Consider the following 24660-nt stretch of genomic DNA (forward strand, 5'->3'; position numbering starts at 1 on the left):
CGCAGTCCACATCCCAGGCGTGGAAAACTGGGAAGCAGATTATCTAATGGCATCCCGGCACAACAACAAGGTTCCGGTTTACGTGGCTCGCTCCCACGATCCTCAGGCCCTTGCAGCGGACGCTCTGGTTCAAGATTGGTCCCAGTTTCGTCTGTCCTACGTGTTTCCCCCTCTAGTTCTCTTGCCCAGAGTTCTGCGCAAGATCAGAATGGAGTGCCGTCGGGTCATCCTCATTGCACCGGACTGGCCCAGGCGAGCTTGGTACCCAGACCTGCTCCATCTGTCCGTAGAGGTGCCATGGCATCTTCCGGACTGTCCAGACCTTCTCTCACAAGGTCCGTTTTTCCGCCAGAATTCTGCGGCTCTCAGATTGACGGCGTGGCTCTTGAGTCCTGGATCTTGACGGTTTCTGGTATTCCTCCTGAAGTCATCTCCACTATGACTCGGGCTCTGAAGTCTTCCTCGGCCAAAATCTATCACAGGACCTGGAGAATTTTCCTGTCCTGGTGTCGCTCTTCCGGCCATGCTCCTTGGCCTTTTTCCTTGCCGACCCTTCTGTCCTTTCTACAGTCCGGTCTGCAGCTAGGACTATCCCTCAATTCCCTCAAGGGACAAGTCTCGGCTCTGTCAGTGCTGTTCCAGCGGCGTATCGCCCGGCTGGCTCAGGTGCGCACCTTCATGCAGGGCGCGTCTCACATCATTCCGCCTTACCGGCGGCACTTGGATCCCTGGGACCTCAATCTGGTCCTCACGGCCTTGCAGAAACCCCCCTTTGAGCCTCTTAGGGAGATTTCTTTGTCTCGTCTTTCACAGAAAGTGGTCTTTCTAGGGGCCATAACTTCCTTCAGGAGAGTCTCTGATTTGGCTGCGCTCTCTTCGGAGTCACCTTTTTTGGTTTTTCATCAAGACAAGGTGGTTCTCCGTCCGACTCCGGATTTTCTCCCTAAGGTGGTTTATCCTTTCCACCTTAACCAGGACATTTCCCTGCCTTCCTTTTGTCCGGCTCCTGTTCATCGCTTTGAAAAAGCGTTGCATACTCTGGATCTGGTGCGGGCGCTCCGGATCTAGGTGCAGGTCGGCCATATCCGATGCCTACCAGTGTACTCAGGTGCCTCCCCCGCCGGGGATCAAGGCACACTCGACCAGAGCTGTCGGTGCCTCTTGGGCTTTCAGGCACCAGGCTACGGCTCAGCAGGTCTGTCAGGCTGCCACTTGGACTAGCCTGCATACCTTTTCAAAGCACTACCAAGTGCATGCTCATGCTTCGGCAGATGCGAGCTTGGGCAGACGCATCCTTCAGGCGGCTGTCGCCCATTTGTGAAGTTAGGCTCCGCCTACTTCTCAGTTTTTCTGTTTATTCCCACCCATGGACTGCTTTGAGACGTCCCAATGTCTGGGTCTCCCATAGGAACGATAAAGAAAAAGAGAATTTTGTTTACTTACCGTAAATTCTTTTTCTTATAGTTCCGTATTGGGAGACCCAGCACCCTCCCTGTTGCCTGTTGGCAGTTTCTTGTTCCGCGTGTTATCACCGGCTGTTGTTGTAGACAGAGGCTCCGGTTGTTCCGGTTCTTGCTCTGTCTTTACCTGTGGGTGGCTATTCTCCTTCAGCTTTTGCACTAAACTGGCTAGATCTCGTTATCCAGGGGGTGTATATGCTCAGAGGGAGGAGATACACTTTTTAGTGTAGTACTTTGTGTGTCCTCCGGAGGCAGAAGCTATACACCCAATGTCTGGGTCTCCCAATACGGAACTATAAGAAAAAGAATTTACGGTAAGTAAACAAAATTCTCTTTTTTTTTTGGCCACCATTGTGTATTAATGCCTTCCATCCTCTAATAATTGCTCTTTCTTGTAATAATGGCCTCAGTCTTGACTCCTATTCTGTAATAATGCCTTCTATTCGCTAATAATGGCCCTTTCCTGTAATAATGTCCTTCGTTCTGGCACCCACTCTGTAATAATGCTTTCCATTCTCTAATAATTACCCTTTCCTATATTACTCTCTTCCATCCTAGCCCCTATTCTGTAAAAATGCATTCCGTTTTCTAATAGCCCTTTCTTGTAATAATGTCCTCCATTCTGGCATTCATTCTGTAATAATGGCTTCCATCCTCTAATAATGGCCCTTTCCTGTAATTCTGTTCTGCGTTCTGTAATTATGCATTCCATTCTCTAATAATGGCTCTTTCCTGTAATAATGGCTTCCCTCCTGGCCCCCATTCTTTAATATTTCCTTCCATCCGCTAATAGCACTTTCCTGTAATAATGTCCTCCGTTCTGCCCCCCATTCTGTAATAATGCCTTCCATCCTCTAATAATGGCCTTTTCCTTTAATACTGTCCTCCATCCTTGCCCACATTCTGTAATAATGCCTTCCATACCCTAATAATGTTTTTTTCCTGTAATAATGGCCTCCTTCCTGGCCCCCATTGTGTAATAATGGCTTCCATTTTCCAATAATGGCCCTTTCCTGTAACAATGTCCTCCATCCTGTCCCCTTTATTTTATAATGTTCCCCTTTCTGGCCCTTTCCTGTAATAATGTCCTTGGTTCTGGCCACCATTATGTAATAATGCCTTCCATCCTCTAATAATAGCTCTTTCTTGTAATAATGGCCTCCGTCTTGACTCCCATTCTGTAATAATGCCTTCTATTCGCTAATAATGGCCCTTTCCTGTAATAATGTCCTTCGTTCTGGCACCCATTCTGTAATAATGCCTTCCATCCTCTAATAATGACCCTTTCCTATATTACTGTCTTCCATCCTAGCCCCTATTCTGTAAAAATGCCTTCCATGTTCTTATAGCCCTTTCTTGTAATAATGTCCTCCATTCTGGCATTCATTCTGTAATAATGGCTTCCATCCTCTAATAATGGCCCTTTCCTGTAATTCTGTTCTGCAATTATGCATTCCATTCTCTAATAATGGCTCTTTCCTGTAATAATGACTTCCCTCCTGGCCCCCATTCTTTAATATTTCCTTCCATCCGCTAATAGCACTTTCCTGTAATAATGTCCTCCGTTCTGGCCCCCATTCTGTAATACTGCCTTCCATCCTCTAATAATGGCCTTTTCCTTCAATAATGTCCTCCATCCTTGCCCACATTCTGTAATTATGCCTTCCATTCTCTCATAATGTTTTTTTCCTGTAATAATGGCCTCCTTCCTGGCCCCCATTGTGTTATAATTCCTTCGATTTTCCAATAATGGCCCTTTCCTGTAATAATGTCCTCCATCCTGTCCCCTTTCTTTTACAATGTTCCCCTTCTTGGCCCTTTCCTATAATAATGTCCTCTGTCCTGTCCCCTTTCATCTATAATGTTCCTCTTCGTGGCCCTTTCCTATAATAATGTCCTCTGTTCTAGCCCCCATTCTGTAACAATGCCTTCCATCATCTAATAATGCACGCATCCTGTAATAATGTCCTTGTCTTAGGCCACCATGCTGTCATAATGTCCTCCATCCTGTTATAACGTCCCTTGTTCTAGGCCCCCATCCTGGTATAATGTCCTCCATCCTGGGCCGCTTCTGTTCTTCTCCAGTACATTTTAAACAAATATTTATTTCAAACAAATATTCTCACCTTCCCTCGCTCCCACGGTGTGCAACGTCCTCTCCTATAGCCATCGCAGTAGATGACTTGTGCGTGCCGGGACACATGGTACATGACGTCATAGTCATGCGCTGTCCGTCACCGGCAAGCCGACATCTGCTGCTAGCCTCTGCTTGGCCGACAGCATGTATTGCAGAGCAGGGAGCCGGCGGGTCTCTGCACCACAATACATTTCAGCAGAATGTGTGTCCAAGGATGCACTTAAAATGGGACATATGCCCCCATCTTGTCCAGTGCTACCAAAAATGTTATATCCCTTCATACTGGCTAGATTTGGACTTGAACATACTTTTTCCAGTATTTTCGGCTGATACATCACCCATCCAATTCCTCCTAGACCTCTAAAGATGACCTGCTCCTCACAGATTTTGAGGGTGCTCTTAAATTCTTCCGCGTTCAGCTTCCAAAGAGATATCGCTCCGAGGACAACGCTAAGAAGTTGATGGAACTGGCCTGCAGCCTAAAGGTAGGTCTCATTGCTCGGCTGATGTATGACTGCTAGATCCACTTGTGATTTATGAATCCCCCATTGTAGGATATTGTAGAGTTTGAGCTATTTGATGTAACCGGCTGCTGACGAAGCACAAAGTGACGCACACCCGACCGCCAGATATTTAGGTTTAAGCACTTCCACCGCCCTAAATCTCTCTGATTTCTTCTTTCCTGCGCATTTACTGATCACAGGGATCTTTTCTACTCTTACTATGATGTCCCCGGTACCTCTAGGGTTTTTTTTCCCCTGACTACATGAATATGTTAATGCAAGATATTTCTCATAGTGCATGATCAGACAGCAAACCCATCTGTTAATCCTTGATAACACAATTTCCAGGATACTTCCACTGTTCCGGATCGTTGCATATTCTCATTACGGCATCGGGGGAGTTCATTGTAAGAATCAGAAAATGCTGTAAATCCGGCGAGTCTCTGCCAGAGCGATAGCGTATTTAATGTTAACAAGTAGCTGGGGTGTATACTTGTAGGCAATTACCTTCATAGGCATCGGAGGTCATTCCTATTACATCTAGCAAAATACGCTTAACGTATGCAAATGCCGCCGTAATGGATATTTAATCTAATAGGTTGCGATGTGGGTATGAGCCTTAATTGATTGTGTAGGAAGAAAACACTAGGAAATGCTTCCTAAAAATGAAAAAATAAAAATATATATATATATATATTAATCGCGGCTAAGAGCCTCGTCTGTACTGCGAAACTAGCAGGGACGTAGCACTTGGTGTTGAAATTAGCGGGGACTTAGCGCTTGGTGATGAAACTAGCAGGGATGTAGCGTTTGGTGGTGAAACTAGCAGGGACGTAGCGCTTGGTGGTGAAACTAGCAGGGACATAGCGCTTGGTGGTAAAACTAGCAGGGACGTAGCGTTTGGTGGTAAAACTAGCAGGGACGTAGCGCTTGGTGGTGAAACTAGCAGGGACATAGCGCTTGGTGGTAAAACTAGCAGGGACGTAGCGCTTGGTGGTGAAATTAGCGGGAACGTAGCGCTTGGTGGTGAAATTAGCGGGGATGTAGCGCTTGGTGGTGAAATTAGCGGGGACGTAGCGCTTGGTGGTGAAACTAGCAGGGACGTAGCGCTTGGTGGTGAAACTAGCAGGGACGTGGCGCTTGGTGGTGAAACTAGAGGGGACGTAGTGCTTGGTGAAACTAGCGGGGACGTAGCACTCGGTGGTTAAACTAGTGGGGATGTAGCGCTTGGTGGTGAAACTAGCGGGGACGTAGCGCTTGGTGGTGAAACTAGCAGGGACGTAGCGCTTGGTGGTGAAACTAGCAGGGACGTGGCGCTTGGTGGTGAAACTAGAGGGGATGTAGTGCTTGGTGAAACTAGCGGGGACGTAGCACTCGGTGGTTAAACTAGTGGGGATGTAGCGCTTGGTGGTGAAACTAGCGGGGACGTAGCGCTTGGTGGTGAAATTAGCGGGGACGTAGCGCTTGGTGGTGAAATTAGCGGGGACGTAGCGCTTGGTGGTGAAATTAGCGGGGACGTAGCGCTTGGTGGTGAAATTAGCAGGGACATAGCGCTTGGTCGTGAAACTAGCGGGGACGTAACGTTTGGTGAAACTAGAAGGGACGTAACGTTTGGTGAAACTAGAAGGGACGTAGCGCTTGGTGGCGTGCCATCCTGTCACCCCACCTTTCTTATTTATAGTGCTACCATTAATATATAGAAATGATTAAATTAAAGGGGTCGTCCATTACTACTATTTAAATGTCTGAGTAAAATAAAACGTATACTCACGTGAGCGCTGTAGCCAATCAGGGGCCGCTATTGGGCTGCAGTAACCAAAAGGAGACAGTTGCACTCTGTAGTGCTAAGATATGTGACTGCTATTGGGCTGCAGTAACCAAAAGGAGACAGTTGCACTCTGTAGTGCTGAGATATGTGACCGCTATTGGGCTGCAGTAACAGGAGACAGTTGCACTCTGTAGTGCTAAGACTTGTGGAACAATGAATATGGGAATATAGACATGCACCACTGCTATGAAAAACATGTAAAAATTGAGATACTTAGTACACAAAAATGGCCATTTTTATGTGAGCCCAACAACAGGCGGCAAGGTGATCTGTTTTGTTGTGCCTACACTAATGCCTCTCTTTGGGTTAAAAACAACCTACAATTTATGGGTGGACAGGAACCTGCAAATGAAGAATTAAAATAGCCTAAGACTGAAGAGCAGGAAGGCTCAATCAGAAGGCATGACCCTGTAATCTAAGAAAAAGTCTGATGGCACTGCCTACCTTTCTAATGTGAACAGGAGCAAACTGAATGTGAAACATAGGAACAAAAAGGCAGTTCCACTCTAGTGCTAAGCTATGTGTAGCAATGAATATGGGAATATAGACATGCATTACTGTTGTGAAAAACATATGTAAAAATGTAGATATTTAGCTCACAAAAATGGCCAGTTTTATGTGAGCCCAACAGCCAATACCATGGCAACCTCTTTTGTTGGGTCCCTACTATTGGGCTGCAGGTCTCACACTCCCTTCCGCGATGGGCTGCAGCTCGCACATGGCATAATAATGTCTTTTTAGTGTAAGAAGACATTGCTGACATAGTGCCCATGTAAGAGGAGAGTCACAAGCTTTTCTTACTTTACTTACTTGCATCCACCTCTTAATGATTTCAGCACCTTGTCCCCCGGCAAGACTGGCATAACACAACCATGCACTACACCAGTTTTAATGAATCGCTCCCTTAGGCTCCACTTCATCAAAACTTTGAATTTTTGCAACTTTGGAGTCATCAGATTCATGAGGAGCGGTGGAATTCCTTACAAGTCAAATCTTACTCCAGTCCCTGACTGGAGTAAGATTTGCTGCAAGGCACTCTTATACCTTTTAACTTGGGATGAGCGAACCCGAACTGTTGGGGTTCATACTGAATACAAGGTGTCCGGGGCTCAAACTTGAACATGATCTTTAAAAAAGGGTCCATGTTTAGTGCTGGTCATATGCTAACCACTCGATCGAGCATCGCTGTTCTCGGGTACACTCCGTGCTGTGCCCAGTGAGCACCACCTTTTTACTAAAATCCAGGTGAATTCGAACATGCATGGTTCTGCTCATCTCTGCTCTTATTGAATCACGCACCTCATTCCACTCTGCCTTTTTATTAAGACAGATGTGAAAACTTTGTCTTTCGTTACCTAAGAAGACCTTTATCCCAGCTAAGATATAAGCTTTATGTTCATCAATCGCTGCCATGAAAGACGTAGTGGAGATTCTTAAATTAGATAGAAGAGAACTGAATGAACGGAACTAGACTCCTTGAGAGTTCATGGGTGTAAATTTAACCTTTTTTTTGTATATAGTTCACAGCCCTACCACAAATTATTTGGATAGAAGAGCTCAAAATAAACTGAACTAGACTCCTTGAGGGCTCATGGGTATGTTAACCTTTTTTTTGTGTGTGTATAGTTCATAGACCTACCACAAATTATTTGGATACAAGAGAACAAAATGAACTGAACTAGGCTCCTTGAGTTCTCATGGGTGTAATGACAAGACAAGTCCTACCAGAAATCATTCTCACAAAACAAAAATTCTCATTGCAGCCAAAGGCAACTGTTACCTCTTTTATCGACAAGCATGTGTCTAGTTATTGCCCTCAAATAAGGATTGTATTGCTTAATGGGAGTCTGTCAGCAGGTTTTTGCTATGTAATCTTTGAACAGCATGATGTAGGGACAGAGACCCTGATTCCAGTGATGTCACTTGTTGGTCTGCCTGTTGTCATTTTGGTGCAGTCACAGTTTTCTCTACAGAGCCCGCTATAACCCACAAACATCATTGTTTGGCATCTTTCTGTGTATACTGTATATTGACAGGAAGCTGCTAATCGGTGTTGGGGGCATATTTAACTCACTGGCATCTTTTTGTGTACACTGTATATTGACAGAACGCTGTTATTCATTGTTGGGGGTATAGTTGACTCGATGATTGGCATCTTCTAGTGTACACTGTATATTGACAGGAAACTGCTAATCAGGTGTTGGGAGGCATATTTGACTCACTGGCATCTTCTTGTGTACACTGTATATTGACAGAGCGCTGTTATTTATTGTTGGGGGTATAGTTGACTCGATGATTGGCATCTTCTTGTGTACACTGTATATTGACAGGAAGCTGCTAATCAGTGTTGGGGACGTGGTTGGACCAGGAGGCACGAGACAGGTAGTCCTGTAGTGATAACCTCCTGCTGATAAAACACAGATTTCATTGAAACCGCAACACCCAGCCTAGTAAGTGACACATCACTGAAATCAGGGTCTCAGCCCCTACGTCATGCTGTTCTTAGATTACATAGCACAAACCTGGTGATAGATTCTATTTAATGGGACTAATTGGATACATGGTGTTACGGATTCCCTGTCCTGACTGAATGGAGCACAGTGATTGTCCTTGACTTCTGCCACCCCATTCATGTCTATGGGAATGATGGCGTTAGCAGAGCGCTGTACTGTATTTTTGATCCCATATACATTGAGTGGTCCTCTATTCAGTCATAAGTCAGCGAGGAAGAACGGGAAATCGGGGCTTGGTTGTTGCAATATCTCAGACTCCCCTCGAGGAGACATTTATGTCCTCTCCTGATGTAAGCCCCTTTCCTGCCGTTTTTTTCCTCCATTTCTCCTTCACAGTTTTAGCTGCGTGCCTGGACTTGATCGTCCCTGATATTAAAGGGGTCGTTTGTCTGGGGTCTGCCTCCATAATCGCTCCAGATCCTGAACCTGCAGGAACATTTCCACTTCTCCTGTATTTGTGAGTGATGTCCTCAGCCCATCTTATAGACTGTCACTTTGATTCTCCTTGAAAACCACCACTTCCAACAACACCTACAAATTAGGCCAGAAATCCAATTTTTATTAAACGGTGGAATCGAGCGATCACGGAGAGCTGTGCACAATGTTTGTGTTTCTCCATTACGGAGGTATGGCCGGGATCACCTCTAATGGCCGATCGGTGCTGCTCGGCGTCCGGCATTTAACTCTCTGGCCCTCGATCAGTGTGTAATTGTCCGCTCCGCTCTGTGCTCCATGCGCGCTGTTAGTGAGCCCTGCTATTCTGGAAAGTGGTTAATAATGCAAGAGGTTTTGTTTCCATCCAAGGATATCCTGTCTGTTCTCTCAGCATGCCCGAGGAAAGCTGCATTCGGTGGCGGCTCCTCTTTGCTGACTCACGTTTGTAAGTATCCTGCAGATTACTGCTTTCTGCCTCTTATCTGCTCCATTCTGGCTCCTTTTTTCGAAGTTATCAGACTTTTTCATAAGCTTCTGGTGTAGGACAACTTCCAGCAGAACATAAAGGTCCTATAGATTAGAGCCATATGGAACCGTTCCAGGATGCCGGTGACCACACGCTAGGCGCGTCCTCGTAGGCCTCGTTCATTTCGTGAAGGACATTGCCGACGCCTTGGTACAGGCATTTCTGAAAGATGTAGAAACGTTTGGATTTAACTTTTTGCTGCAATGTTTGTTTGTTCTCTATAATTCTGACTATTGCTTTTATATATATATATATATATATATATATATATATATATATATATATATATATATATATATATATATATATATATATAAATAAAAGCAATTACAACCTCTTACATACACACATATATATATATATATATATATATATATATATATATATATATATATATATATATATATATTTGTGTGTATGTAAGAGGTTTTGTATTCTAGATTGCTGCCCTGTTCATATACCCAATTTTCGACCAGTATTCCCCTTGATCAGCCAGATTGGAAAGTAAAAGGCGGCCTTCCCATGAGCATCCCCCCATAGGTTATTGTTTGCCCGCAGCTCCCCCCAGTGTATGTGCACACAACGTCTTTACAGGGACTCCGTCAGCAGGTTTCTGCAATGTAACCTTAAGACCGCATGCTAGAAGAGTTAAAACAAAGACTTCAGCCCAGTCTTAAGGCCCCGTCACACACAACAAGATCACTAATGAGATCGTTGCTGCGTCACTGTTTTCGTGACGCAGCAGCGATCTCGTTATGTGTGACACCTACCAGTGATCAGACCCCTGCTGTGAGATCGCTAGTCGTTGCTGAATGGTTGGGACCATTTTCTTCAAAGGTGATGGTCCTGCTGGGCAGGACGCATCGCTATGTTTGACATTGTGTGACAGGGTCCCAATGACAGCAGAGATTGTTATACAGGTTGCTACTGTTAGTCTTTTTTTTTTGTTTACCAACAATGTTAGCTCAAGCTTGTTATCTTTATCATTAGTGGGTCTCAGCAGCAGGCGAGCTGAAGTGCGACTCCGCCCCCTTTCTGTGATTAGCAGCTTATATCTATGGAAAAGTGTCTCATTTCCATAGACAGAAGCTGCTAATCACAGAGGAGGGGCGAAGTCGGACTAGGAGGTACTTCTCACATAGCGAGATCGCTGCTGAGTCACGGTTTTTGTGACGCACCAATGACCTCATTAGCGATCTCGCTGTGTGTGACACTGAGCAGCGATCTGGCCCCTCCTGTGAGATCGCTGCTCGTTACACACAGTGCTGGTTCATTTTTTGGACGTTGCTCTCTTGCTGTGAAGCACACATCGCTGTGTTTGACAGCGAGCGAGCAACGATCTGAATGTGCAGGGAGCCGGCTTCTGGCAGCCTGCGGTAAGCTGTAATCAAGGTAAATATTGGGTAACCAAGCGAAGTGCTTTGCTTGGTTACCCGATATTTACCTTAGTTACTAGTGTCCGCCGCTCTCATGCTCCCAGTGCCGGCTCCCCGCTCCCTGCACACGTAGCCGGAGTACACATCAGGTAAATAAGCAAAGCGGTTTGCTTATTAACCCGATGTGTACTCTGGCTACGAGTGCAGGGAGCCAGCGCTAAGCGGTGTGCGCTGGTAACAATGGTAAATATCGGGTAACCAAACGCTTGGTTACCCGATATTTACCTTAGTTACCAAGCGCAGCATTGCTTCCACGCGTCGCTGGGGGCTGGTCACTGGTCGCTGGTGAGATCTGCCTGATTGACAGCTCACCAGCGACCATGAAGCGTTGCACCAGCGATCCTGACCAGGTCAGATCGCTGGAGCATCTCTAAAGTGTGACAGTACCCTAGACCTCACACACCCCTGAGACCCATTAATGATAAAGATAACAGGCTTAAGCTAACATTGCAAGTAGACAAAACAAAAGACTGTGAGATAACAGACCCAGGGCTGAAGTAGTGTGGGCGGGGGCAGCTCTCAGAGCTCTGCTACACACAAAATCTAAAATCTTTCACTGTCAAAACAGCTGAACACAGTAATATAAGTGATACATCATTGAACTCCGAGCCTCTGCCTACATCATGCTGCTCTCAGATGAGGTAGCAAAAACCTGCTGACAGATTTCCCTTAACACACTGCTCCTTTTTTTAACCTCTTCACGGTCTTCGAATTCTAAAGCGGTTAAAAAAGTGAGCAAACACTGAAGACGTGCACAGCCGTATCGTTTATACATTGCTGTGCATGTTTGTTGCGGGTTTGCCTTTTCAGGCAGGTTACTGGCGGATCCACCTGAACAAAAATATACATTGCATGCACATAATCTAACCCCTCAGCACCAGTGGATTTTAAAGCTGAACCCACCACGATCAGGTTCGGTCAACTGTATATGTTATTAAGGAAGACTCTGTAAATCGCTGACAGATTCCTGTTGGTGGGTTATTCCCCAAGGAGTAGGCGTTATAATTCAACATACCAGTTCCTTCTTTTCCCACACTTTATCTGTCGGGAAAGAGTCTCGTTACCATAACACACATTATCTAGCCCATCCTGATGAAACTGTATGGTCAGCTAAGGTACTGTGATTACTCTGCATCGGATTTCCAGAGCTGCTGACCCCAGTGATTGACTGCAGGGGTCATGTCTGCTGTAGTTGTGATGTCACCACTGTAGCTTTTAAATAATGTTAGCTGCAAAGTCTTCCTCTAGGGTTTATTGTAAATAAAAGGGAGTGTTTGTGAGACATGTAATGACTGACAGTCTGTTCTACTGATCTCACTGCAGAGCTGTGAGTCATTACAACTAACACAGAACAGCAGAGCTGAGCTTTTGTCTCATCACAAACACATTTTCAGCTAATGACTGTCAGTCATTACATGTCTCACACACCTTCAGCAGAGCTGACAGCACTGTGAGAGGTAAGCCACAACTTTAGATGTGTTTGTAATGAGACAAAGTTCAGCACTGCTGCTCTGTGTTAGTTGTAATCACACACAACTCAGATCAGGAGAGTAGACTGTCAGCCATTACATGTCTCACACACCTTTTAATTAGATTTTTACTGTTATGTAGAAATATAATATTCAAAATCATTTTACCCTTTTACATTTTAGATTAGTCAGAAAAAGCTGAAGAAATACGAACGTGAATATCAAATGATGAGAGAACAGCAAGCACAGCAGGAAGACCCGGTTGAAAGGTTTGAAGTGAGTAATACTGTATCTTGTATTCACTTTCCATTTATTTCCTGCTATTAATCCCCCTTTTCATTTCCCCCTATCGATATGCAGTATTTTAGGAAAGCTACAATCTGTCCTCGGAGAGGTTGTATACTTTTTCCAGAGACTTTAAGATTTGAACGACAGCTACTTTCCTATATGCAATAAATGCTGACATACTTTAGGAAAAGTATATAATGATTTAGGAATTTTACGTTTAATTAATGTCAAATGCTTATATGTGTCCACTAAAGGAACGCTAAAAATAAACAGTCTCCCTTAGGGTATATGCCCATGATCAGGACTCGCTGCGTTCAGAACACTGAGTCCTGACCGGCGGGGCTGCGAGTCTCCAACGCAGGAGACCGCAGATGCCTATGCCCACGATCAGGGTTTTGTGCGCTGCGGTCTCCTGCTTTTGTTCTCCCTATGGAGGACGTATGTGATTCCGCAGCAAACAATTGACAGCTGCAGCAGGTGCCTCCCTCCATTATTATGTGCAATAGAATCATAGATTTCAAGGCTTCTCCCCTTTAGCTAAGATAATATGGCTTCATTTATCCAGAAGATAAAGATCAAACTAATTTGCAGTAGATTAACCCCTAGTTCTCTGCAAGAAGTTCCAAAGGGCTTTTTCATGATCTTGTAGAAAATGCTGCAGACTAACCTTTAAAGGGACTGTCAGCAGATTTCTGCAATGTAGCCTGAGCATGGATCAATCGTTCAAACAGAGAATTCAACCCTGTGTCTTATCTGTCTACTTTTGTTTAATTCCAGTGTTAGTTTAACACTCTTAGCTTTATCATTAGTGGGTCTCAGCAGCACATGAGTTGTAGTCCGACTCCGCCCCCTTCTGTGATTAGTAGCTTCTGTCTGTGGAAATGTGTACTGAAAGCCTGGTGTGGGCGGGCACAGCTCCCAGAGCTCTGCTACATGTAAAATCTAAAATCATTCATTGTGTCAAAACGGTTGCACACAGTAATCTAAATGATACATTGTTGGATTCGGAGTCGCTTTGCCTACATCTTGCTGCTCTTAGATGAGGTAGCAAAAACCTGCTGACCGATTCCCTTTAAAGAGTTTGTCTACTACTTTTGCATTGATGGCTTATGTTTAGGATAGGTCATCAATGTCTGATCAGCCGGACCCCTCCGATCAGCTGTTGTCGGTGCTAGTGGCAGCAGTAGGAAATTATCAATTTCAGAGCTGCTCAGTCTTCCAATTGTGGCCCCTGCCCGGTACTGCACATTCACCTCCAATACGAATCAGTAGGAGGTGGATGTGCAGTACCCGGCCACTATCCGAAGATGGGACAGCTGCGGAACTGAGCGTATTCGGCTGCCTGCTGCTACTGCTGGCACTGAGAATGGCTGATCGGTGGAGGTAACGGTTCTTGGACCCCAGTCGATCAGACATTGATGTCAAAATGCTGTGGCCCAAATGAGGTAAGTCCTAAGGATTGGCCATCAATGTACAAGTAGTGGACAACCTCTTCAAGCAAGAGATAAGAAGAAGAAAAGATGCCGTCTTCTGCTGTTGTAACCTCAGAGTTGATGAATTGACCTCGTAGATGATCCTCTCACTATATACACTTCATCTTGTAGACACTAAGTAAATACGAACTGCTTGTTACTTATTTCTCAGCTCGGAGCCCGGGGCGGTTAATATGTACCCTTGGCATCTTGCTAATGTTTGTTCAGGTTGACCTCATATCTAACAAAGCTTGGTGACGCTTGGATTAATCTTTTTGCCCTGGAAGCCTATGTATACAAGGGAGACATGACACACAAGATACTACCGTACAGTTTCTCAAAGATTAAGATTATTGGCGAATTTCAACACACTTTTTCTGTTTCTGTTTTTCCCCCTCTAGCGTGAAAACCGACGACTCCAAGAGGCAAACATGAGGCTGGAGCAGGAAAATGATGACTTGGCTCATGAACTGGTTACCAGTAAGATCGCCCTGCGCAAGGACCTGGACAATGTAAGAAACAGCTCTCAGATCATCCCTGTACGTCTCCTTTACAGTGTCGGAATACTGGTCTAATGGTTTGTCATCTATAGACCGATATTCTGTAGCGTATCATCAATGAGTAGAGCTGTGATTAGGAAATTCTTCAAAGTCATAGCCCTCTCTCCAAATTGTGGTCAACAAGCTGCCATAAAATTAAGACTCCCATTATGTGACACAAGGAGGTTTCTCAACCTCCATATAGTCACAGCTTGAAGACCGCTACGCTACAGCGTACCATACTTGATCAGGATTGGTGTCCATAACAGTTTGGTTCTGCTTTTTTTTTTTAAAGACTCTTGATAGTTATTGCCACCTTATAGTTGATGGAAGCTCATGATGGCTCTGTATTTGATCCTTTTCCTTCCCTTCACGGGCATCTAATCTTTTAAAACCTTCTGCATACAACACAATACCTGAATAGTAACATCTTTCCATATTTTAAAAGGCAGTGAGATGAGGTTGTCAAAGTTTTTTTTTTTTTGTTTTTTTTTTGTTTTTTTCTAGATGTTTGATTTATTCTTACTGTATTAGTTATTTGTTTGTAGTGACCGACAAGTGATTTGATAAACTTTTGACGCATGCTAGAAGAGAGACAGTAACACCGGTGATCTCATTGTAACAAACTGTCAGATATGAGCAAAAACAAAGACACCGATTGTGAATGGGATGTTTCTATTGACTGTCAGCAAACCGAAATATTAACCAAAATAGCAGTTGCACTTACTTAAAGGGAAGGAGAAAAAAAACAAGAATGTAGATGGTGAACATTGGAATATGAATACACATTACTGCCAAGAAAATATGAAAAATATTTTGAAAAATATGACTTATTTAGCAAATAAAGGTGGCTAAATTTACTTGTGCCCAGCTACCATGTCAAGGTGTAAATCATCTGGATCCTACACTCATTTTTATGCCTCTCTTGTCCAAACTGACCTTTTATATGGGCTAGAATAGAACCTGCAAAAGGAAAATTACAAACACCTGAAATACAGTTAGGTCCAGAAATATTTGGACAGTGACACAATGTTCGCGAGTTGGGCTCTGCATGCCACCACATTGGATTTGAAATGAAATCTCTACAACAGAATTCAAGTGCAGATTGTAACGTTTAATTTGAAGGTTTGAACAAAAATATCTGATAGAAATTGTAGGAATTGTACACATTTCTTTACAAACACTCCACATTTTAGGAGGTCAAAAGTAATTGGACAAATAAACGAAACCCAAACAAAATATTTTTATTTTCAATATTTTGTTGCGAATCCTTTGGAGGCAATCACTGCCTTAAGTCTGAAACCCATGGACATCACCAAACGCTGGGTTTCCTCCTTCTTAATGCTTTGCCAGGCCTTTACAGCCGCAGCCTTCAGGTCTTGCTTGTTTGTGGGTCTTTCCGTCTTAAGTCTGGATTTGAGCAAGTGAAATGCATGCTCAATTGGGTTAAGATCTGGTGATTGACTTGGCCATTGCAGAATGTTCCACTTTTTTGCACTCATGAACTCCTGGGTAGCTTTGGCTGTATGCTTGGGGTCATTGTCCATCTGTACTATGAAGCGCCGTCCGATCAACTTTGCGGCATTTGGCTGAATCTGGGCTGAAAGTATATCCCGGTACACTTCAGAATTCATCCGGCTACTCTTGTCTGCTGTTATGTCATCAATAAACACAAGTGACCCAGTGCCATTGAAAGCCATTCATGCCCATGCCATCACGTTGCCTCCACCATGTTTTACAGAGGATGTGGTGTGCCTTGGATCATGTGCCGTTCCCTTTCTTCTCCAAAGTTTTTTCTTCCCATCATTCTGGTACAGGTTGATCTTTGTCTCATCTGTCCATAGAATACTTTTCCAGAACTGAGCTGGCTTCATGAGGTGTTTTTCAGCAAATTGAACTCTGGCCTGTCTATTTTTGGAATTGATGAATGGTTTGCATCAAGATGTGAACCCTTTGTATTTACTTTCATGGAGTCTTCTCTTTACTGTTGACTTAGAGACAGATAAACCTACTTCACTGAGAGTGTTCTGGACTTCAGTTGATGTTGTGAACGGGTTCTTCTTCACCAAAGAAAGTATGCGGCGATCATCCACCACTGTTGTCATCCGTGGACGCCCAGGCCTTTTTGAGTTCCCAAGCTCACCAGTCAATTCCTTTTTTTCTCAGAATGTACCCGACTGTTGATTTTGCTACTCCAAGCATGTCTGCTATCTCTCTGATGGATTTTTTCTTTTTTTTCAGCCTCAGGATGTTCTGCTTTACCTCAATTGAGAGTTCTTTAGACCGCATGTTGTCTGGTCACAGCAACAACTTCCAAATGCAAAACCACACATCTGTAATCAACCCCAGACCTTTTAACTACTTCATTGATTACAGGTTAACGAGGGAGACGCCTTCAGAGTTAATTGCAGCCCTTAGAGTCCCTTGTCCAATTACTTTTGGTCCCTTGAAAAAGAGGAGGCTATGCATTACAGAACTATGATTCCTAAACCCTTTCTCCGATTTGGATGTGAAAACTCTCATATTGCAGCTGGGAGTGTGCACTTTCAGACCATATTATATACATAATTGTATTTCTGAACATGTTTTTGTAAACAGCTAAAATAACAAAACTTGTGTCACTGTCCAAATATTTCTGGACCTAACTGTAACTGGGAGGACATGACTCCATAATACAAAGTAGAAAAATTGCCGACACTTCCTAATCTCATAGTCTGAACTGGAGCATACTGAACATGACATACAATATCCAAAATAGCAGTTGCACTCAAGTAAAGGAGAAAAAACAAGCATGTAGATGGTGAACATCGGAATATAAATACGCATTACTGCCAAGAAAACATGATTTATTTTTTTACTTTTTTTTTTTTTTAAATGAGTTACTTAGGAAATAAAGGTGGCCAAATTTACTTGTGCCCAGATACCACGTCAAGGTGTAACTCTCATCTGGGTTGCAGATATGCGTTTTCATATTCCAATGTTCACCATCCACATTCTTGTTTTTTCTCCTTCCCTTTACTTGAGTGCAACTGTTAGATTAGATATTGTATGTCATGTTCAGTATGCACCAGTTCAGACTATGAGATTAGGAAGTGCCGGCAATTTTTCTAGTTTGTATTATGGAGTCGTGTCCTCTGTCTATGGTCTCCTCCCAGTTATTTCAGGTGTTTTTAATTTTCCTTTTTCAGGTTCTATTCTAGCCCATATAAAAGGTCAGGTTGGACAAGAGAGGCATAGCATTTAGAGTAGGACTCAGATGAGAGTTACATCTTGACGTGGTGTCTGGGCACAAGTAAATTTGGCCACTTTTATTTGCTAACTGACTCATATTTAAAAAAAAAAAAAAAAGTTTTCATGGCAGTAATGTGTATTCATATTCCCATGTTCGCCATGTACATTCTTTTTTTTCTCCTTCCCTTTACTTGAGTGCAACTGCTATTTTGGATATTGTATGTCATATTCAGTATGTATCAGTTCAGACTATGAGATTAGGAAATACCGGCAATTTTTCTAATGCGACATATTAAGACACTAGATAACCATTTTTGAGTAGTCAAACACAGAAGCCAAAAATAATAGTATTCATATTTTTTATGTGTACCATCTGGTTATTTTTGTTTTTTACAGGCAGAAGAAAAGGCAGATGCCCTAAATAAAGAATTACTGATGACTAAGCAAAAATTAATCGACGCAGAAGAGGAAAAGAGGCGACTTGAAGAAGAGTCCGGGCAGGTAGGAGGTTCTACTAATGGTGACCACACAGCATACAGTGACAATTGTAACTTAAAGAAGACCTGACACTAGGCAAAAAAATGACCTGCTGATGTTCTTATTTTACTCCCACTTCACCCCTGACTATTTTGTTTTTTTAAATTCGCCCTACGGTTCCGGAGATATGGGTTTTTATATTTATGGTGTTTACCTAGGGGGTGGTGCTCATGGTAATTATGCAGATCATCCTTAGGACACACCCCTGAGGTTCCTGCCAGCCACACCCCCTTAGTAAAGACCATGAAATTAGCACAAATTAAAAATGCCCATATCTCTGGAACCGTACTGCAGATTTACATAAAATAAAAAATGGAAAACTCAAGGGGGCAACGGGAATAACATAAGAACAAAACAATTGACCACTTTTGACTTGCAAAATGACCAATGACCCTGTCCTTCTAATGCAACTTACAAAGTAATCTTTTTGAGCAGAGAAATTCACAGCAGCACCAGATTACATGTATATACATCTTTCTCTTTCATGGCCATGATGGGAATATCCATTTCTAGATCCATGTATAAGGGATTGGACTAGTATTTTTTTTTTAAAAAAAATGTAAGGTGTGGCTCATTTGAAAGTGTCACATCGCATGTATTCTAGTGCTGATATACCTGTTTATAAGGGTCAATGCACATTGGGTCATATCTGTACCAGCTGAAGTATATAAAGTGGACATGGGAAGAGAGACTGTCCGACATTGTGTGATCGGACAGTTTCCTCTAAAGAAATCCCAGTTCTCTCCCTTCACTTGTACATAGACTTGTAATGTGGTTTGTGGAAAGGTTTGTCAGCAAGTTGGCATCAAAGTTTCCACTGCCGAAAAGTAGGTCAGTAACACCAAATCTCCAGTAGACTGAAATCTCCCCACTGTGTGTGTCTAAATATACATGAGGTGTAATAAACATCAGCACAAATCTAGATTTCACACTTAAACGTCTACATAAGATGCCTGGCCTTTGCTGCGGGGTTGCTTTTGCAGACTTGCTGCTGACCGGTGGAGCAAATCGACAAAAACAAACCAAGTTCAAAACCAGAAAATCAATGTCAAGGACAAAGCTAGAAACATATGGATATCAGGGTCGTAGTTATGGAGGATGTAATGTTACCCCTCTATTAAACTCTTAATAGGCCACCTCTAGAACATGGGAACCAGTTTTCGGCCCCACCTTTAAAAAAGGACACTAAAAAGTTAGTCAGGTCAAAAGCAGCAACCAGATTATTACACGGAATGGAAGGTCTGTCGCATAATGAGAAATAGGGAAAAAGGAGGTGATCTCATGAACATGTGTGGTCAGTACAAAGGACTGGCATAGGATTTATTCCTGCCGAGGCTATACGAAGGACCAGGGGGCACTTGTTACGTGTTTAGGAATGATATTCTGGCATCTATATAGGAAAGGGCTCTTTACAGTTAGAGCAGTCAGACTGAGGAATGCCTGACTGTGAGAGGTAGCAATGGCAGATACTTTATCAGCATATACAGTTAGGTCCAGAAATATTTGGACAGTGACACAATTTTCGCGAGTTGGGCTCTGCATGCCACCACATTGGATTTGAAATGAAACCTCTACAACAGAATTCAAGTGCAGATTGTAACGTTTAATTTGAAGGTTTGAACAAAAATATCTGATAGAAATTGTAGGAATTGTACACATTTCTTTACAAACACTCCACATTTTAGGAGGTCAAAAGTAATTGGACAAATAAACCAAACCCAAACAAAATATTTTTATTTTCAATATTTTGTTGCGAATCCTTTGGAGGCAATCACTGCCTTAAGTCTGGAACCCATGGACATCACCAAACGCTGGGTTTCCTCCTTCTTAATGCTTTGCCAGGCCTTTACAGCCGCAGCCTTCAGGTTTTGCTTGTTTGTGGGTCTTTCCGTCTTAAGTCTGGATTTGAGCAAGTGAAATGCATGCTCAATTGGGTTAAGATCTGGTGATTGACTTGGCCATTGCAGAATGTTCCACTTTTTTGCACTCATGAACTCCTGGGTAGCCTTGGCTGTATGCTTGGGGTCATTGTCCAGCTGTACTATGAAGCGCCGTCCGATCAACTTTGCGGCATTTGGCTGAATCTGGGCTGAAAGTATATCCCGGTACACTTCAGAATTCATCCGGCTACTCTTGTCTGCTGTTATGTCATCAATAAACACAAGTGACCCAGTGCCATTGAAAGCCATGCATGCCCATGCCATCACGTTGCCTCCACCATGTTTTACAGAGGATGTGGTGTGCCTTGGATCATGTGCCGTTCCCTTTCTTCTCCAAACTTTTTTCTTCCCATCATTCTGGTACAGGTTGATCTTTGTCTCATCTGTCCATAGAATACTTTTCCAGAACTGAGCTGGCTTCATGAGGTGTTTTTCAGCAAATTTAACTCTGGCCTGTCTATTTTTGGAATTGATGAATGGTTTGCATCTAGATGTGAACCCTTTGTATTTACTTTCATGGAGTCTTCTCTTTACTGTTGACTTAGAGACAGATACACCTACTTCACTGAGAGTGTTCTGGACTTCAGTTGATGTTGTGAACGGGTTCTTCTTCACCAAAGAAAGTATGCGGCGATCATCCACCACTGTTGTCATCCGGGGACGCCCAGGCCTTTTTGAGTTCCCAAGCTCACCAGTCAATTCCTTTTTTCTCAGAATGTACCCGACTGTTGATTTTCCTACTCCAAGCATGTCTGCTATCTCTCTGATGGATTTTTTCTTTTTTTTCAGCCTCAGGATGTTCTGCTTCACCTCAATTGAGAGTTCCTTAGACCGCATGTTGTCTGGTCACAGCAACAGCTTCCAAATGCAAAACCACACACCTGTAATCAACCCCAGACCTTTTAACTACTTCATTGATTACAGGTTAACGAGGGAGACGCCTTCAGAGTTAATTGCAGCCCTTAGAGTCCCTTGTCCAATTACTTTTGGTCCCTTGAAAAAGAGGAGGCTATGCATTACAGAGCTATGATTCCTAAACCCTTTCTCCGATTTGGATGTGAAAACTCTCATATTGCAGCTGGGAGTGTGCACTTTCAGCCCATATTATATATATATAATTGTATTTCTGAACATGTTTTTGTAAACAGCTAAAATAACAAAACTTGTGTCACTGTCCAAATATTTCTGGACCTAACTGTATATAAGGGCTGGATGCGTTTCTCGCTATGAATGGCTTTGCTAATGATAGAGAACACATAACTAGTCAAGGAAGGTTGAACTTAATGGACCTGTGTCTTTTCCATTCTATAGAACTTATGAGATCCGGTGGAATACATAGAATAGTGAGACTATCTTCTTTCAAACCAAAGCGGGCAATAAGAGGTTAATCCGGGGGAGTTGTCAGGGAGAATGCCGGGTCAGAACCGTTGACCCGCAGCCCTATGGGCGCACCAGAGTCGTACAGCAGATACAATGGCTGATCCAGTACTCGGTGTCTCCCCCACTGAGGGACAGCAGGTAATTGGAGCAGTGGCCGTAATCACTCTCTGCAGCAGGCTGCCATGGTCACCTGGAGCATATTGGCATAACTGATCCAGAGCTGCACACAGAGGGAAGGCAATGAGGATGATCACATCATTTTACAAGTGTACAAATGGCCACTTGATGGTGACAGATTAAGGGGGGGAAAAAACCCATACTCTGCTACCAGACTGGCGCTGTTGCTCAGTACTTTGTGTCTCCCACTGCTCTCTTGGCTTTTTCTTCTGGTGAGGGATGCCAGGTAATTGCAGCAGTGGCCATGATCACTCCCTGCAGCAGGCTGCCATGGCCACCTGGAGCATAGTAGAAAGATACAATAGCTGATCCAGAGCTTCACACAGAGGGTAAGGTAATAAGGATGATCACACCATTTTCTAAATGTACAAATGGACACTTTGGTGAGGGTGACTGATTAAGGGGGCAAAAAAAACCATACTCCACTACTAGATGCACTGCTGCTCAGTACTCTGTGTCTCCCACTGCTCTCTTGGCTGCTTCTTCTTGTGAGGGATGCCAGGTAATTGTTGCAGTGGCCATGATCACTCCCTCCAGCAGGCTGCCATGGCCACCTGAAGTAGTAGTGCAGCAGATACCAATGGCTGATCCAGAGCTTTACACAGAGGGAAGGTAAAGAGGATGATCACAACATTTTATAAGTGTACAGATGGGCAGTTGGTAATGGTGACTGATTAAGGGAAAAAAACAAAAACATAGTCAACTACAAGACTCTGTCTCTCCCTTTGCTCTTCTGGCTTCCTCTTCTGAACAATGGGAATAAAAGAGATCCAGGTTTAATGCTGCGCTAGAAACCACATGAATCCAAAGGTGTGTGATGAAATCCTTTCTTCTTTATTTCTGCAGGTCAACGCGTTTCAAAGACATATCAGTCTTCTTCATCAGGACAATAGAAACAATATCTATTGTTTATATATTAAGATATTGTTTCTTTTGTCCTGATGAAGACTGATATCCACATTTGGATTCATGTGGTTTCTAGTGCAGAATTAAACCTGGATCTCTCTTATTCCCATTGTTCTAACCCAGGGGTGGGGAACCTTTTTTCTGCCGGGGGCCATTTGGAAATTTTTACCAACCTTCGGGGGCCGCACAAAATTATCAACTTAAAAATTACCCTAATATATTTGGTCAAACAATTAACTCACTGTGGCGGCTGGAGCTTGTACTCTTTGGTGCAGCTGTAATATTAGGCGATATTGATCTTTTTGCTTTTCACAACTGCTTTTCCAGGTTTGAGTTGGCCGGGACTGCTGTATATACATAACAGGGGAGGGTTGGGAGGAATATAGATCACTGGGGAGGCTGGGGGCATAGACATCACTGGGGGATACATCATTGATGGGGAGCACAAACATAGCTGGGGGGGCATAAACATTGCTGAGGAGGAATATACATCACTAGGGAAGCAGCAGGGCATAGACGTCACTGGGGGTACATATATCACTGGGCTGCACAGACTTCACTGGGGGTATATACACATCACTGGGATAAACAGACATAGCTGGGGAGCACAAACATTGCTGGGGTTATATAAATAGCCAGGGGCAAACAGCCATGGGGGATGCCGGAGGGACACAGACAGCCCTGGGGGCACAGAGAATGATGGGAGAGGCTGGAGGCACAGACAAATCAGGGGGACGCTGGGGGCACAGATGGCACAGAGAAGGATAGGAGAGGCTGAAGGCACAGACAGAACTGGGAGAGGCTCGGGGCACAGAGATCACTGGGGGGGCACTGATCACTGGGGAGACTGGGGGGGCACAAATCACTGGGGAGACTAGGGGGGCACAGATCACTGGGGAGACTGGGGGGCACAGATCACTGGGGAGACTGGGGGGAGGCACAGAACATTGGGGGTACAGATCACTGGGGAGACTAGGGGGCACAGATCACTGGGGAGACTGGGGGGGGCACAGATCACTGGGGGGAAAGAGGGGTACAGAGCACTGGGGAGACTGGGGGGGCACAGATCACTGGGGGGAAAGAGGGGTACAGAGCACTGGAGGTACAGAGCGCTGGGGGCACAGGCAGACTCGGATGAGCTTGGAGGTAGTTAGAGAACTGGGGGAGGCTGGGATCACTGAGCGCTGGAGGTGGCTGCGGGCACAGAGAGCTCTGCTGCCGGTCACAGAGAGGAGCAGCCGCCGGGCACAGAGAGGAGCAGCCGCCGCCGGGCACAGGGAGCCGCCGCCGGGCACAGGGATCAGCCGCCACAACCGCCGGGCACGGAGCCGCCGGGCACAGGTGACCGCCGCCATAACCGCCGGGCACGGAGCCGCCGGGCACAGGGAGCCGCCGCCGAAACCGCCGGGCACAGGGAGCCGCTGCAACCGCCAGACACCGCGAGCTGCCGCCGCAACCGCCGGGCACAGGGATCCGCAACCGCAGGGCACAGGGAGCCGCCGCCGCAAACGCAGGGCACAGGGAGCCGCAACCGCAGGGCACGGGGAGCCGCCGCCGCAACCGCAGGGCACAGGGAGCCACCGCCGGGCAGGGAGCCGCCGCCGCTGGGCAAAGAGCGCTGCCCGGCACAATAAGACCTGGGGGATGATTGGCAGTTAATCCTCTCCTTTTTGATTTTAGCGCTCCTCACGCTGACCCCACCTACAAAGTACGTCCTCACGTAGGCAGTGCCAGCGTGGGGACGTAGTCTTTCAGGTATAGGAAATGCAGCGTTCAGCATTGAACGCGCTGTGTGTGGTTTTAAAGGGCCAGCAGCCAGTAAGATGCGGCTGCCGCCCCAGCACTGCAGTCCCCGGGAATCAGCCCGGGGGCCGCAGAAAAAG

The 24660-nt window shown here is 44.7% G+C and overlaps 1 protein-coding gene across 1 annotated transcript in view; it reads left to right on the plus strand.

Moving 5' to 3' along the window:
- Nucleotides 1–24660, plus strand: part of RABGAP1 (RAB GTPase activating protein 1) — a 295120-nt gene that overhangs the window by 239980 nt on the left and 30480 nt on the right. Inside the window, 4 exon segments of the mRNA XM_075324109.1 lie at nucleotides 3954–4082; nucleotides 12491–12583; nucleotides 14469–14579; nucleotides 18234–18338. Of these exon segments, the coding sequence (XP_075180224.1) occupies nucleotides 3954–4082; nucleotides 12491–12583; nucleotides 14469–14579; nucleotides 18234–18338 (438 nt within the window).

The sequence above is a fragment of the Anomaloglossus baeobatrachus genome, chromosome 9 (assembly GCF_048569485.1).
Source record: "Anomaloglossus baeobatrachus isolate aAnoBae1 chromosome 9, aAnoBae1.hap1, whole genome shotgun sequence".
NCBI classification, from domain to species: Eukaryota; Metazoa; Chordata; class Amphibia; order Anura; family Aromobatidae; genus Anomaloglossus; species Anomaloglossus baeobatrachus.